The following is a 17,150-nucleotide window of genomic DNA, read 5'->3' as shown; positions in this document are numbered from 1 at the left end:
CCGAAGACCCTGTAGATCTTGTGGAGCAGGGTGACGTCTGTAAACACGTCTGCCAAGTTCATCCAATGCATGCTCGATTGGATTGAGGTCTGATGAACATGCCGGCCAGTCCACCCGTTCCACACCCTGTTGCTGAAGATAATCAGTGACTATCCTGGCTCTGTGAGGTCTGGCATTATCGTCCTGTAGAAGAGTATCACGACCATAAAATCCATGCAAAGCTTGCAAAAAAGGGAATAGCAACGGGGGTCAAGATTTCATCTCGATACCGCTGACCAGTCAAATTTCCATCAATAACGTGAAGCTGGGTTCTTCCTGTAGCCATGATACCGGCCCAAACCATGACTGACCCGCCACCAAACCTGTTGTGTGTGACAACTGTAGCATCAGTGAACCGTTCACCTATTCTGCGGAATATTCTCCGAAGACCATCATTAAAAGACAAATTAAACCGGCTTTCATCTGTAAAGAGCACGGTCGACCATTGACGTTGATTCCAACGACCGTGACGTCTGCTCCAGGTTAAACGTGCATGTCTGTGACGTTGCACAAGTGGTGGACGGACTGGCACTTAATCGGCGTCGAATAGTGTTCCTACTTATCCATACACCATGAACATACTAATGTTCAGTCTGAAGGTCACCGGCGGTCACGAAACGGTTGCGTAAAGCGACGTTAACCAAGTGCCTGTTTTGCCTTGCAATGGTAACTCTAGGTCGACCTGCTTTTCTCGCATATTCCATCGATCCCGTGGTTTGAAACCTTTGCCACAGTCTCCAAAAGACACTTTGACTCACATTGAAGTGATTTGCAGCTTGTCGTTGACTGTGACCAGCTTGTATGAGATCAATTGCTTGACCCCTCTCCGCTGCCGTCAGGAAACGTCTCATTTCGTATCAGAAACCATGATGTCAGGGTGAGACTACAGATGACATTTATAGCCTAAATCTGTGCATGGGAAGTCGCACTTTCTCGTACAATGCAAGAGACAATGCTGCGTTTCCACGATACATCATTTATCAAAATGATCATGTTTTTGAAACACTGTATATCTTTAACTTCTCAATCATTGAGACATATGCGTAGCCTAATGTGTTCCATGGTGCCTTATGTCAACAGGGTTTTAACAGTATTGACTTCTCATTACTGATATATTCATAATATGGAATTGATTCCTATCAATGCAAAAGACACATGACCCTTCAATAATGGCACTGAGTATAATATCAAGTCCGTACCAGACCGCCAAACCTTTCTAGCGGCAGAGCCTCGTTTTGAGATTACCACGATTTCCAGATTTCCGTTTGTCAGAGCACGCTGTTCGACAGAGCACGCTGCGCGACGTGTTTGCAAAGATTAGAAAGAGCCTAGTGTTGCAATGTACAAGTGGTTAGATGTATCGAATGATACTGATTAATATTTATGCATCCAGTTGAATGAATTAGTCACAAAATTCTGGACTGGTTATTGTACTAAGATGCGCAATAGGACGCAACCCAGTCAGCAGGAAACGAGACTGTTGTGTAATCAATGTTTTGCATGTCACTCCTAACAACGGACCCATCTGACACGAGAGGGCACCTCAGACTTCCACTGTTCTCCGTCTCGAATGTTTCGAACTGAGTTCTCTTCGCTTTCCACACGCATACGCAAAAAACTGTTTAATAAAGTGGGAGATTTTGAAATAAAGTGGATGTAAATCCAAGGAAATACCCATTTATAATGAGGCAAGAAAAGTGTATTTATGCACAAAAGTAACGGTGCATAACATAAAATTGCATAAAATAAAAGTTATTTGAAAAGTTATAAAAATAACACTAAATAAACATGTAGCAAAGCACTTGTGATGTGAAATTACACAAAGAACGTTCTCAGTTGTTGCCTGCCTTTTGACATCTGAAGTTCACACACCTGATATTCAAAATTGAGGAACGGTTGATTATTCTCTAGCCTCTGAATGTTGTGGAAAACATGTTAGCTTCAACCTAAACTGTGTGTTCGCCATGCCACGGCTTACAGAAAATCAGCGTCTCCGCGCCGTGGGTATGCTGGAGACTGGAATGGTCCAAAATGAAGTGGCCAGACATTTTGGTTTCCATCGAAACACGATCTCATCTCTATGGAGATGTTTTCAACATAATGGGAACACGAGAGATTTGCCTCGGACCGGCCGTCCACGTTATGCCGTTAACGTGTGTCGTCACGTCAGCAAGACAACCATATTCGGCTGACCCATCTAAGGAATCGAGTGTGACTGCTCGAACCATTTCTGGCTTACGTCCAATCTGTTCCAGGACTGTACGGAACCGACTGAGGGAGCACAACATCCGGCGTGCAATACGTCCAATGTTGCTCCAACGTCACCGACAGGCACGTCTTGCCTGGTGCAGATAGCATACACGGTACACGAGACAAGATTGGGATGTTGTATTGTTCACTGAGGAGTCGAGATTTCATCTGGATAGCTCAGATGGCAGGACAAGGGTTAGTCTGTCTCACAGTCCCTGAACCACATTAATTTCCCTACTGCCAAGCCCTCTCTGCAGTGCTAAAGCCCTAAATAAAGCAAGTCTAGATTTCCTTAGGTTCTGAATCTCTGGTCTCCCTAGGGCTCCTTTTCAATATAAATGGGCTTGTTTGTTACTATCAAAATTATAAATATTCAGAGACTAAGCCTTAGTCTAGACAAGGGTGTACAGGCGGTCTGGTGAACGGTATGCTGACGCGTGCGTTGCTAAACGTCGAAAGTTTGGTGGCGAAAGCGTAATGGTATGGGGGTTAAAATCACATCTCATGATCAAACACTACTTTATTGTCAAGGGCAGTCCGACAGGTCTTCCACACACATACACACGCATGCACGCACGCACGCACTCACACACACACGCACGACACACAAAAGTGATATTTTTCAGTCTTCAGCGCAGGAATGCAACAATTCTGCTTCTGCTAGTGGGCGTGGTTTATTTAAGGTTATATATGTTAAAGGGAATGTGTGAAACCAGGGATTTCACGTAATCCCTAAAAGATTATGTGATTTCGTGAAATCGTGTTTCTACGTGTTATGAGACTGGTCATGTACCCTCCAAATGGGCCCAGGGGATCAGTACAACACGACTCTGGAGCTGACAACCAGAGAGACCCAAAATGTCTTATCGCGGCATCACACTTGCTAGTGCATCTTATTGTTATGATTAATAATGTGTCGTTGGGTGTTGATATAAGGATATCAACGATGTGTATCAATGTTCCTTTTGTAGTTTCAAAAGTTACAGAGGCTCTTTTTAGCGATTTCGCTTAGAATCGAAACTGAAAGAATTCCTGTTACTGTAAAGATTTTATTGAAGACGAGTGTCATGTTTTATTGCATTGTCCTTTATATGCTGATGAGAAATTGCAACTTTTATCTAAATGTACGAGTCTTTTAGATGTTTTTTTTAAATCTGGGTATGTTGAAAACTATATTTTAATTTCTACTTGTCCAGGTGTATCGTATTTTAACCGCCAAAACCTGCCTCAATATTCTTCAAATTCGTACTGCAAATATGTATATATCTCCTTAATGTAACTTGTACTCTTTTTATTGCATTTTTATTATTCATGTAACCTACTCTGTATATTGTGGCACAAGTGTCTCTCATAATTCTGTACGGAATTGCTCGACATTTTACTGTGAAATACTAGTAGCATTTAAAAAATTAGCGAGGTTTTAAAAAAAATAATTTTTCTTTATTGAAAATAGACGTTTAAGTATAAACAGATTAGGCCATTGGGAAGGAAAAGGTATTTTTCAAAGCACATATTTCATGTTTGTCCTCATCGTCTTCTCTCTACGAATGATGTGACAATGGACAAAGAACTGTTTCTCCACACAGCTGTGATTTTCGAGTCGAATTGTGGTGGTCAAGGTTTTCAGAAATGTAACTGTGGTCCTAACCAGTGTAAATCAATACGTTGTAAATGTTTTAAAGTGCTACTGAAGTGTAATAGCTTGTATCATAACATTCTATCTTGTCCAAACAAATGAATTTTATCAGCATATACTCTGTACTCGCATTATATATTTGGTGTTTTAATCAAGGCTGCCAAGGCTAATATTTCAGTAATTTCATGAAATCCCTGGACATTTTAGGGATTACATGAAATCCCTGGACATTTTAGGGATTACATGAAATCCCTGGGGGTAACTTTTTTCACTGACTCTTTTAGGGATTACGTGAAATCCCTGGTTTCACACATTCCGTGTAACATATACGCCAAATAACATTGCCTGCACAATCAAATACCAAAGCATCACTTGCAAATTATTTATATGTTTATTCGTGCAAGCTGGCAAGTCGTGACACCATTCAAACGGCGTTAACCCCCTCGCCCTCCCTCATCTGACTGTCGTACTGACGTCTCATCGTATAAACACGTTTGTTTGTTGGTTTGAGTGATTGTTTTGGCCACATTGAACGCTATCCCAACTGTATCACAGAGGACAGCCAATAGCCGGGTCCATTGATTGATTAGAGCATCGATCATCTCCGTCGGGTTACAACGTCAACCAAAACACGGAGCTAGCCAACCCTTAAATCCCATTGCCTGACAAACACATGGGAAGTGCTGGGTACACTAATCACATGAATCACCAGATGATAATGTGAACCCGTTATTTTAAAATCATAGCGTCAGTTATAAAAAGACACACCCAAGTCTAATGACACACCAAGATCTTATGTTTAAACAAGAGATGAAATAGGTGAGTCAGTCAGTGTGGTAAGATTTACACCGCTTTTCCAGCAATATCACGGCGGGGGACACCAGAAATGGGCTTTACACATTGTACCCATGTGGGGAATCAAACTCGGGTCTTCAGCGTGACGAGCGAACGCTTTAACCACTTGGCTACCTCACAACCCCAGATGAAATATGTGCTACAAAAGGCAAATTAATTCGGAACACCATTTACATAAATCAGTTTGACATGTTACATTGTAACATTTCTTCAACTCAAACTTTGCAGAATGGAAATTTGACGGCTATGCATATTCTATTGCAACGCGGACTTTAAATTCCACAAACGCCGCCACTGCAGTCGCTCGTTTAAAAGAAGTATTGTCAATCGAAAAGCTGATTGAAAAGCCATATGTAGGTCGGCGATAACGCCTTTCAAGCCCTACATGAATGGGGCAACTGAATTATACAGTTAATGAAAACACCTGCCTCGGTACACATTGAGAAACATTATTCTTGATAGGCGAAAGGTTCTTTAGACTGACTTGTGATCCACTTCTGAGACAGTGAAGAGCGACAACCATCTGACATGTTTCTTTATGTGATTGTGGATTAATGCCACGGTCAGCAATACTCCAGCTATATCCTGGCGATATCTGTTCTGTACCAGACAATCCAATGATTGGCATATTGAAAATCGATATCGATCTACGCAGGCACGATATGATCAAACCATGCCAGCGAGCCTGACCAGTGATCCCGTCTAGTCGCCTTACGACAAGCACGGGTCGCCGAAGATGAATTCAAACCCGGTCTATCACTGTGTACTATGTGTAGACTACTACTACTCTCAACCCCACCCCCTCAACCCCCCAACTCGCCCTCTTTCTCTCTCTCTCTCTCTCTCTCTCTTCGCTCTCTTGCTTTCCCTATCTCTCTTTCTCTCCCTCTCTCTCTCTCGGCGGGGGACACCAGAAATGGGCTCCACACACTGTACCCGTGTGGGGAATCAAACTCGGGTCTTGGGAGAGACGAGCGAAGGCTTTAACCACTAGGCTACCTGACCGCCCCAGAGGAAATATGTGCTTCAATAGGCAAATTAATTCGGAACACCATTTGCATAAATCATTTTGTCTATCGGACTATCACTGTGTACCATGTGTAGACTACCCCCCCCCCTCTCTCTCCCTCTTTCTCTCTCTCTTTCCCTCTCTCTCTCCCCTCTCTCTCTCTCTCTCTCTCTCTCTCTCTGAGTGCTATGTGTGTGGCAATTTCAATTGATAATGCATGTGATCTGCTTTAATCTACATTCAAAACACTTAACCCCACCTTCAACGCGATTGTATAGGAGTCCGCCCTAATCGGGTTTTATGGCACTGAACAGCGAGTTTTACAAGCCGCTAACATTTGCACGATCGCCTTCATACAAATGTAGCACAAAATCTCAGTGACACGAAATATGTATTGCCCATCGAGAATGATGTCCCTTAACATCCGGCACCCCCTTTTGTATTTATAGGTCTTCGTCAATGAAAGATAATGAAGCTAAATTTAGGATTAGAACATTTACGCGTTCACGCGATACATGTATCCACCGAGAGCCAACCACTAATACGCTAAACGAAGTTTTCACACGACCTCGTGTGTCTGTTAAGCCTGTATATCCGATTTCAATATGTCATCCTATTCAAAAAAAAATTATCAAAGAAAACCTTGAAAGAGATATTGTTAGTTAAGACGTCTGTCACGTGGTAGTATTGTGGTAGATCTGTAGACTAGATCAGGCGTTGGCTAAACTGGACAGGTAGTGATTGTGGTCAACGGTATTGGTCAGCTTAGTATCACACTCCAGATAATGTGTGGGAAGACTGTTCTTTACGACGCAGGCTATGTTTACCACGGGGGACACGCGTCAGCAATGGCTGTCAGATCAATTCTTCTAATCTTGGCAAATCGCGGATTAGAACCGTGATACCCGGATCCTGGTCACTCATGGATAACAACGCGGAACAAATCACCGAAGGACATAAACGATGCTAATTTCGCAAACGGTCATCTGTGAGTAATGATAACATCCAATGAAACAATAGCCTGAGACAATATCGACATGCCGTGTGCTTTGACTCGCAATACTTGAGCTCAGTGTTCATCTTACATAGATACATATATTAAACATGGGCGTTCCAGGAAGTGTATTACAACCAGTCACGACGGTGTGGGAAAGCCGTGAGCTTTTTGTGTGTAGGTAAACTTTGCGTCATTCAATCAAATGTGGGCCAGGTCGTCAGTAAGACGTGCGATACTACAAGTAAGGTATGATTGTGTCAATAGGAGCCTGACCCGGATGGATAGGTAGCTAACCTATCGGATAATGTCTAACCGTGTTCAAACAGTGGTGGGTCAGCACACACACCTGTCCCTTTGAGGGACATGTATTTACAACGTGTACTGAATAAACCCTGTTGAATAAAACCACATCTTGAGTGTAAGTAGGTGAATTGTAACAAATTGTGAGTAAACAAAATGGGTTTATCTGGGAAACTGTAAGAATATTGTGGTGTTTGTCTCGTCAGACACTTTACGCTGAACGTGGCGTCTGTAACTGACTTGATTGACGTCTGTTATATCTACACCTATCGATTGCTTGTACATTGCACGCGGCACCTGTGGCAGGATCGTTAGAAATAACTGTTATGTTAGGGCAGGTTGGCTCCTCGAAGGCAGGTTTGGGTCCACGCAGGCAGGTTGAACCACGAAGGCAGGTTGGCTCCAAGAGGACAGGTTGACTCCAAGAGGACAGGTTGGCTCCAAGAGGACAGGTTGGGTCCACGCAGGCAGGTTGAACCACGAAGGCAGGTCGGCTCCAAGAGGACAGGCTGGCTCCACGAAGCTCCATTCAGTCACAGGTAAGTGTTTTACTACTCACACATAACAAACGTTCAGATCTCTTTGTACATATTAGCGTGATCATGTTTAGACTGATTTGAAGTGAAGATGAGTATATTGTTTTGATTTGAAGTAATAAGTTACCTACCTGGAATCACAGACCGTAGTGTCTAGATTCTGACACCATAGTGATTGAGACATATTATGCAAAAACAATATTAATAACAAAGAGAAAAAAAATACACAATAATTTCAGTTTTAAGTAACCTAAACAAAATGTGTAAACACTTCGATTTTTAATAATGTATGTGCTCCCTTCAACCTCTTAGGAGTATGCTTGGATTACTGTCGGAAATAGAAAAAAACCTGTTTTTAGGCTCTTACTCTGTGTCCCTAAAATTTACACAATTGCAAATAGCATATGTCGAAATAACCCACTTCGGCCTAACTGGGCGTTCAGTGGGATGCGTAATACGATATCCAGAAAAGCATGTTTACTCGTAAAATCGGGCAAAACTTAGAAAAAATACGAATAGCTGCTGAAAACAATAGATCAGACTATAGATGGCAATTAGGTCGCTCAGCCAGGTATGACGACGGACCGTCGACTCACCTGGCATGACATGCATGTGCTGCCGACAGGCACAAGGGGTCATCTCAAAGATATTTTGTGCTTTTTCATGTGTGTTGACTATACCTCATCTATTGATTAACATCTTACGTGTCTTTCTTTCCTAAAGTTTATGTTGAGATATGTAAAAGAGTATGATACCTGATAACCATAGAAACGCATCGTATCAAATGTCTCAAAATATATAGGTGGCATGACCACCCGATCGCGAAGATCGACAGGACTGGATATTATTTGTAAATTGTTATGATATACCGTGTACTTCCCCAGTATAATTGCCCTAAAGGATTACTAGTATCTTATCTTAGCTGATATCTCTGTCCACTAGCCTGATCCCAACGATCGTCTGCGACACCCGTTCAGGTTTTGTTTTTGAGACGAACCCTCCTATCTGTTTCTTTTTATAGTGACAGTGAGACTCCATGGTAGCTACATCCTTAATAGTTTCAGCATGAAAGTTATTATTTTTTACGCCAGCTATCGTTTATAATGAAGCTACGTCTAATGTCAAATTGGGCATTTAAAAAGTGTCCTTTGGAAGACAATATCGTCGCACACTAATTTGCATAAAACCACGGTCTGTTCCAAATAAATCGTTTTGGACTTGGAACAAACCGCATTGCTCATTTCTGCACTAATCTCTCCTCAGTAAAGCCCTTTTTCTACGTTTCCTATGTCCCTACCACTGAGACTGTAGTTAGGCTGAACTTAGTTTAACAGATATTTCACACTTGCAGATATCAACTACATAAATTGTAGAGATAAATGAGAAAATACAGTTTTTTCTATTTCCGACAGTACTATAGTACCGGGCTTCTATTTATTGCTTACAATCATCGCAATTAACTACTGACGTTCCTTGTTAAGTGCCTACCTTTGTTATCTTATCACTGTTGGGGCGATGGGGTAGCCCAGTGGTCAATGCGTTCGCTCGTCACGCCGAAGATCCAAGTTCGATTCCCCGCATGGGTAAAATAGGTGAAGCCTATTTCTGGGGTCCCCTGCCGTGATATTGCTGGAATTTTGCTAAAAGCGGCGTAAAACCCAACTCACTCAGTCACTCACTCACTTATCACTGTGGTTGTACTTATATAGATATCTGCTTCCTAGTTTTCATTCACCTGAAGGAGTAAGAATACACTCCGAAACACAATACAGAAGTTGACATCCATAAACGTTCACCTTAATGTGTATGACTTTTAAACGCAGTACAAAGACTCTCAGTAGGCAGTCTGCCTAAAATGGTTAACACGAAAGACGGTTAAGCAGGATGTGAAATGTTGTCATGAGGAAACTAACAGCCACATGTACAGGGCATACCGATAAATGAGTGAGTGAGTTTAGTTTTACGCCACTTTTAGCATTATTCCAGCAATATCACGGAGGGGAACACCAAAAAGGCCTTCACACATTGTACCCATATGGGGAATCGAACCCGGATCTTCGGCTTGACGAGCGAACGCTATTACCACTACCCTACCCCCGGACCCACAGGACATACCAAGCCCATGAGGTAGACATACAGAGTATCAAACTACCTATGTGACCTGTAAAAAGATTACAAATATCCCCCAAATCTCCTGATATTGAAGTCGATGTTTATGATCCTCTATTGCGTGTGCTCCAAGCTTTACATGACAGCAAAACTATTCCCAGTGATTCAGTAAGTTAGATACCGCAAACAGCTGTCTTAAATCATTGGGTGGGGCCACAAACCATTCATTGAATGAACATCAAGTCTCTACATTGTGTTGATCCTTTCATAATTTGCACCTTCGCTAGACTCTCTTGAAACTTGACCTTACAATATGTCGTCGGTGTGATTAACTGTTTACTGAAATATATGTAAATCTCCATGACAACCGGACCAGCTAAGCTGTTGATACTATCGATGTACTGCTGAGAAAAACATACAGAGACAGCCGTGACGGATATGGAAAATCATTGATATTTTGTTGTCCGAGTGTACCGTTAGGCGGGTCAGGGTAATCGACAGCTTCAATAAATATTCCATGTGCAGGTCGTGCGTTGTTGAAATATTTGCCGACGGTCTGGCTCGGGATGCAGCAATCACACACAATATATCTCCAAACACTGACTCTAGTGAATTAATAATGTCATTAGAACACGAGCAGCAGTCTTTCCACCCCACATCCCAGAGTGTCGGCACTGCACAGAGACGATGCGGTGAGGGAACTATTAATGATGTTGTTGTTGTTGTTGTTGTCACAACAGCTGATGTATGTAAGTGTCATTTCCTTTGTGATAGGTACAACGTATGTCACCAGAACTGAACTGGTGTTGTATGTGGGTAGTGTAGTGGTGTATGTGGGTAGTGTAGTGTTGTATGTGGGTAGTGTAGTGGTGTATGTGGGTAGTGTAGTGTTGTATGTGGGTAGTGTAGTGGTGTATGTGGGTAGTGTAGTGTTGTATGTGGGTAGTGTAGTGGTGTATGTGGGTAGTGTAGTGGTGTATGTGGGTAGTGTAGTGTTGTATGTGGGTAGTGTAGTGGTGTATGTGGGTAGTGTAGTGTTGTATGTGTAGTGGTGTAGTGGTTGTAGTGGGTAGTGTGTATGTGGTAGTGTAGTGTTGTATGTGGGTAGTGTAGTGTTGTATGTGGGTAGTGTAATGTTGTATGTTGGTAGTGTTGTATGTGGGTAGTGTAGTGTTGTATGTGGGTAGTGTAGTGTTGTATGTGGGTAGTGTAGTGTTGTATGGGGATAGTGTAGTGGTGTATGTGGGTAGTGTAGTGGTGTATCTGGGTAGTCTAGAGGTGTATGTGGGTAGTGTAGTGTTGTATGTGGGTAGTGTAGTGTTGTATGTGGGTAGTGTAGTGTTGTATGTGGGTAGTGTAGTGTTGTATGTGGGTAGTGCAGTGTTGTATGTTGGTAGTGTTGTATGTGGGTAGTGTAGTGTTGTATGTGGGTAGTGTAGTGTTGTATGTGGGTAGTGTAGTGTTGTATGTGGGTAGTGTAGTGTTGTATGTTGGTAGCGTAGTGGTGTATGTGGGTAGTGTAGTGTTGTGTGTTGGTAGTGTTGTATGTGGGTAGTGTTGTGTTGTATGTGGGTAGTGTAGTGTTGTATGTTGGTAGCGTAGTGTTGTATGTGGGTAGTGGTGTATGTGGGTAGTGTTGTATGTGGGTAGTGTAGTGTTGTATGTTGATAGTGTAGTGTTGTATGTTGGTAGTGGTGTATGTGGGTAGTGTTGTATGTTGGTAGTGTAGTGTTGTATGTGGGTAGTGTAGTGTTGTATGTTGGTAGTGGTGTATGTTGGTAGTGGTGTATGTGTGTAGTGTAGTGGTGTATGTGGGTAGTGTAGTGGTGTATGTGGGTAGTGTAGTTATGTATGTGGGTAGTGTAGTGGTGTATGTGTGTAGTGCAGTGGTGTATGTTGGTAGTGTAGTGTTGTATGTGGGTAGTGTAGTGGTGTATGTGGGTAGTGTAGTGTTGTATCTGTAGTGGTTAATGTGGGTCGTGTAGTGTTGTATACTGGCGGTGTAATGTTGTATCTGTAGTGTTTCATCCTGGTTTGTAGTGTTGTATGTAGATAGTTTTATGGTGTAGATTGGTAGTACTGTTGTATATATTTAGTGTTGCGTTGTATCGGGTAGTGTGGTGTTGAATGTGGGCGGTGAAGCATTGTGTCTGTATATTGGTGGCGGTGTAATTAGGCTGTGTAGTGTTGTACCTTGGTTGAGTGGCGGTGTAATTAGGCTGTGTAGTGTTGTACCTTGGTTGAGTGGCGGTGTAATTAGGCTGTGTAGTGTGGTATCTAGGTTGAATGGCGGTGTAATTAGGCTGTTTAGTGTTGTATCTAGGTTGAGTGGCGGTGTAACTAGTTCATGTTGTATTTGGTTTGAGTTGCCGTGTAACTAGGTTGTATAGTGTTGTACCATGGTTGAGTGGCGGTGTAATTAGGTTGTGTTGTATTTGGGTTGAGTGGCGGTGTAACTAGTTTGTGCAGTCGGACGAATTTGCGTCAACCACAGCCTATAGCCCTCGGTCTTTATGAATGAATATTAATATACATTATATACTAGGTAGATACACACATGGCGGCACGGTAATGTATTCTTTTTGCAGGACGACACAGTTTAAATATTCATTTCATTTAACCTGTTTTTCCATCTTTGTGCAGTTTATTATGTGTACATATTCACATACGTAGATACAGACAGACAAAGGCACAACCACCTGTGTCTATACTATCTGTCTGTAAAAAGATTCATAGATAGTTCTCAGTGTAATTCCATTATATTAATATGTTTTACAGAAATGTCATTTTATCGCCATTATATATATGTAATCCTCAGTGCATGTAACCAGTATCAACAATACATACATAGACGCAGTCAGGTCGTTGCTGTACTAGTTGTTGGTCTTTGTGCAGAATGGCTCGTATGTGGTGGATACAGGGAAGACCCATGCATCGGGAAATGAAGACTTGAGGACCTGAACAGCTGAAGACGTACTGAACTTTTCCTTCTTAACATGTCCAGAAACTGAACAATGCCTTATTTCAGAATTCGAATCTTGAAGCATTGTGCATTAATAGTGATTCTGGGGCTATTCGTCGTGTATATTTGGAACCAAGGGCAGACAAACTGGATGTACATGTTGGGGAGGGATATCCCTCCCAAGGATCCAATGAGCAAATTAGAAATCGGGGAACATAATATGTTCCTTGTTGATAATACGTCCAAAACAGCAAAGATTATACCGCACCGAACGGGACCAAGAGGTCATAAACAATATATGACAGAACCCAAGTCCAATGAACGTCATCACAGGTTTCAATTAGAAAAACCTCACGTGATGAAAGTGATCGATGGACGAAATGAAAGACAGAGGGACATAGGCAAACAATATATTGAAACAGAGAAAACTATTGCCAAGAAATCCATAAACGATGTTTCCAAAGACATCCATTCGGTGAAAAATAAAATATTAAATCCCGAAGAGGTTAAACAGATTCTCGCAAATGTTCAAGACTGGTTTCATGTAAAGGATGTTTCCCAAAAGGATGCGTTACTAAACAGACATGAATTTGTATATCATCTGAATTCAAAGCTGTGCTATGATGATATTGACCTTTTGATATTCGTCCATTCAGCTCCTCAAAATAGTGATAAAAGGGCTGATATCCGCAACACCTGGGGGTCTGTACGAAGATACCGAAAATTATCCATCGCCACCGTGTTTATGTGTGGAGAGACAACAAACCCTATCCTTCAGGAACAATTAAGGACAGAATCTAATACATTTGGAGACATTGTTCAAGGTAACTTTCTTGACTCGTACAGGAATCTGACTTACAAACACGTCATGGCCCTTTGCTGGATTACGTCACAATGCCATGGCGTCAGAACTGTTGTCAAGGTCGATGACGATGTTTTAATCAATATTTACAAGCTGGTCAATTACTCCGTCCAGACTGGTCACTATCATGGTAGCCTCTACTGCTCATACTTCTTTGGGGGAAAACCGATCAGAAGTACTTTCGACAAATGGTACACACCGGAAGAACAGTATCCATTTGAGATATACCCTCCATATTGCGAGGGTATGGCCTATATCACGTCCGCGGATGAAATTAAAGCTCTGTGGAAAGCGTCTGAAGATATGAAATTCTATTGGGTCGACGATACATTCGTCACTGGTATTCTTGCGCGAAAAGCAGGTCTTTCACATCGTCACTTAATGGAGCATCACAGCTATGTGAAAGCTGGGAGGGTTCACGAAACTCCCTTTCTGTCTGTGCTCTTTTTCCTAGAATATAAGGACTGGCCTTCTTTATGGCAAAAGGTGGTGAAAATGAAGAACAGTTTTAATGACATGTTGAATAGTAATGAAAGGGGACGCTCTTAATGAGAAATTTTAATGATTCGTCATCGAGCACAAGCAAAAGGGAAGTTCAAATCTTTGAAGGGCATTTAGAAGTGGAATGCTTAAGAAAGGCAAGATTTATGGGTGTCAAATTCTTTATTGTGAATACCACGACGTTTCGGAGTGTATGACATGAATGTATGTTTGCTCCCTCATCACCTGATGGCGTCGTGTTATTCACAATAAAGAAGTTGATTTCCATACGTCTTGCTTTTCTTAAACATTAAGTTTAGAATTATTGGAGAGTATTCTTGAAATAGAACAGATCCCGTTAATGAATCCGAACGAGCAACTGTTAATGCATCCTAATGCTCTACAGTGAATGTATACTATCCTAAAAAAACCCGGATAGACCAGAAATATGTTGCGAAAATGTTTTATTTTCAAACTTGTATAACTCGTCCACACTTAGACTTTAAGAAATGAATTTTTACATCAGTTTAGAAGAAGGTAATGTCTATACAACCAAGTGGATACTTTAAGATAACGGAGACGTTGAGCGCGATGATGACGACGTAGCACGGTCCCGACGTCGGGTCTCCTGGCTCTCAGACCAATCTCTTTCAACCTGCTCCGTACAGTTTGACCGGATATCCTCCTAAGTCCAGGCACCCTGGCTGCTGCGCTCTCACCCGTGGCAGTATGATCACGCAAATGTAGTACCCGGATGTACGGATCTTGGGCTGCAGTAGTGACTCGAGGTCTTTCTGTACGGGACAGTCATTTGTTATACCTGTTTGGTTGTAACTAGCTGCAAGCCGTGATATCGTGCTCAGACTAACATTTAGACGCCTAGCAATAGAAGATTGGTAATCTCCAGCGTGAATTCTTTCAATGGCGATGTTCCTAACCTTGTCGCAGCGTCAAGACGTGGCGTAGTGATTTGACCTTGAAACTCCTTGAAAACGAATGCCAAGTTCCGAAAGTAGTCTGGATTTTTATAGCCAGACAGTGCATGCTCTGTGCTGCACAGTTTCAACTGGAAGACGATTTCTGTTCCATTGTGGCGATGCCTTTTTAATCCCCGTAAGAAATCTCATCAAAATCAACATTTTCAGGTAAAGTCGATTTTTCCCTTGTGCAATTGTGTAAAATCATGTCATCAACACTTTTGTAACATATTTTGACGATTGTTTGAACACAATAGGTAATTAATAGATATTTTAAAAATACAAATCGCCTAGGCGTTTCTTTTTTGGGATAATATATTTTAATGTTACAATCTGTCAGATCATTTCTTGAGAATAACACATGTACCCCACCCTGTGTTCTGTGATAATACATAGATGTACTATTATCATATGGTAGTATATCGAAACTCTTGTCCTGTGTTCAATATTCAAATATGGGCAGGTTGCCTTTTCTGGTATGCTGCATATTTATACGTGGTGTGCTATGTCATATACATTTGACACATCGACAAGACACCTCTTGTGCTATGTCATGTATTGACATACTGACAGGGATGCTCGTGTCCTAATATATGTTTTGACATATCGACAAGATACCTGGTGTGCTATGTCATATACTGACATATTGACAGGATACATCGCACCTTTCGACATATACACGAGACAAATTGTCAAGATACCTGGTGTGCTTATGTCATATACTGACATATTGACAGGATACATCGCGCCTTTCGACATATACACGAGACAAATTGTCAAGATACCTGGTGTGCTTTTGTCATATACTGACATATTGACAGGATACATCGCGACTTTCGACATATACACGAGACAAATTGTCAAGATACCTGGTGTGCTTATGTCATATACTGACATATTGACAGGATACATCGCGCCTTTCGACATATACACGAGACAAATTGTCGAGATACCTGGTGCGCTATGTCATATACTGACATATTGACAGGATACATCGCGCCTTTCGACATATACACGAGACAAATTGTCGAGATACCTGGTGTGCTATGTCATATACTGACATATTGACAGGATACATCGCGCCTTTCGACATATACACGAGACAAATTGTCGAGATACCTGGTGTGCTATGTCATATACTGACATATTGACAGGATACATCGCGCCTTTCGACATATACACGAGACAAATTGTCGAGATACCTGGTGTGCTATGTCATATACTGACATATTGACAGGATACATCGCGCCTTTCGACATATACACGTGACAAATTGTCAAGATACCTGATGTGCTATGTCATATACTGACATATTGACAGGATACATCGCGCCTTTCGACATATACACGAGACAAATTGTCAAGATACCTGGTGTGCTTATGTCATATACTGACATATTGACAGGATACTTGTGCTTTACGACATGTACATTTGAGACCTTGTTAAGATACCTGGTATGTCATATATTGACATATTGACAAAGATACGCGTGTCCTAAGGGATGTTTTGACATATCGACAATATACCTGCTATAATATGCCATATATTAACACATTGACAGGTTACCTCGTTTTTATATGACACATCTTGTCACATCGTCAGGAGGACTCGTGTTGCATGTCATATAATGAGACATCGCCCAGATACCTGGTGTGTTATGTCATATACTTTCATTTTGTTCTTTATCATTTTGCTTTTGTACTAACGTACCCCTTGTACTTACATACCCATTTAGCCAATGCTGGACAAGTAACATTATTGACCATCTATATATAGGGTATATATTAAGGAATGAGTGAGTGAGTGTTTGGCGCCGTGTGAGTTGGATGTGAGAGGAAAGCCCAGAGTGATGCTGGCCTAGGCACAAACAACATAGCTGAGTGAGTGTGTGGTGATCAGTAGCTGAGGGACGTAAATACAATAACAGGACTCTATTTAAGAGAATAAAAGTGAGTGAGTGAGTATTGCTTTACGCCACTTTTAGCAATATTCCAGCAATATCACGGCGGGGGACACCAGAAATGGGCATCACACATTGCACCCATGTGGGGAATCGAACCCGGGTCCTCGGCGTGACAAGCGAGCGCTTTAACCACTAGGCTTCACAACCGCCCCTAGCAAACCTTTAGGTTAAAACA

At 41.8% G+C, this 17,150-nt stretch overlaps 1 protein-coding gene across 3 annotated transcripts; it reads left to right on the top strand.

Annotated features, from left to right (window-relative positions):
- The first annotated feature begins 6,170 nt into the window (after positions 1 to 6,170).
- LOC124281979 (beta-1,3-galactosyltransferase 5-like) lies at positions 6,171 to 14,457 on the top strand. 3 transcript variants are annotated; one of them, XM_046717989.1, is made up of 3 exons: positions 6,171 to 7,481; positions 7,520 to 7,625; positions 12,627 to 14,457. In XM_046717989.1, the coding sequence occupies exon 3, from the start codon at positions 12,746 to 12,748 to the stop codon at positions 14,102 to 14,104; it is 1,359 nt and encodes a 452-aa protein (XP_046573945.1). In that variant the 5' UTR covers positions 6,171 to 7,481; positions 7,520 to 7,625; positions 12,627 to 12,745; the 3' UTR covers positions 14,105 to 14,457. The 3 variants fall into 3 exon arrangements, with proteins under 3 accessions (XP_046573945.1, XP_046573944.1, XP_046573946.1); XM_046717990.1 differs by having other exon boundaries at positions 7,433 to 7,443; XM_046717988.1 differs by having other exon boundaries at positions 6,171 to 7,625.
- Positions 14,458 to 17,150: the final 2,693 nt, after the last annotated feature.

Source organism: Haliotis rubra, unplaced genomic scaffold, assembly GCF_003918875.1.
Source record: "Haliotis rubra isolate DU_JTF1 unplaced genomic scaffold, ASM391887v1 Scf291, whole genome shotgun sequence".
In the NCBI taxonomy this organism is placed as follows: domain Eukaryota; kingdom Metazoa; phylum Mollusca; class Gastropoda; order Lepetellida; family Haliotidae; genus Haliotis; species Haliotis rubra.
This window is presented reverse-complemented; position numbering and strand designations above follow the sequence as displayed.

Coding starts and splice junctions, on each gene's coding strand:
- LOC124281979 (XM_046717989.1), top strand. CDS start 12,746: ATGCCTTATTTCAGAATTCGAATCTTGAAGCATTGTGCATTAATAGTG.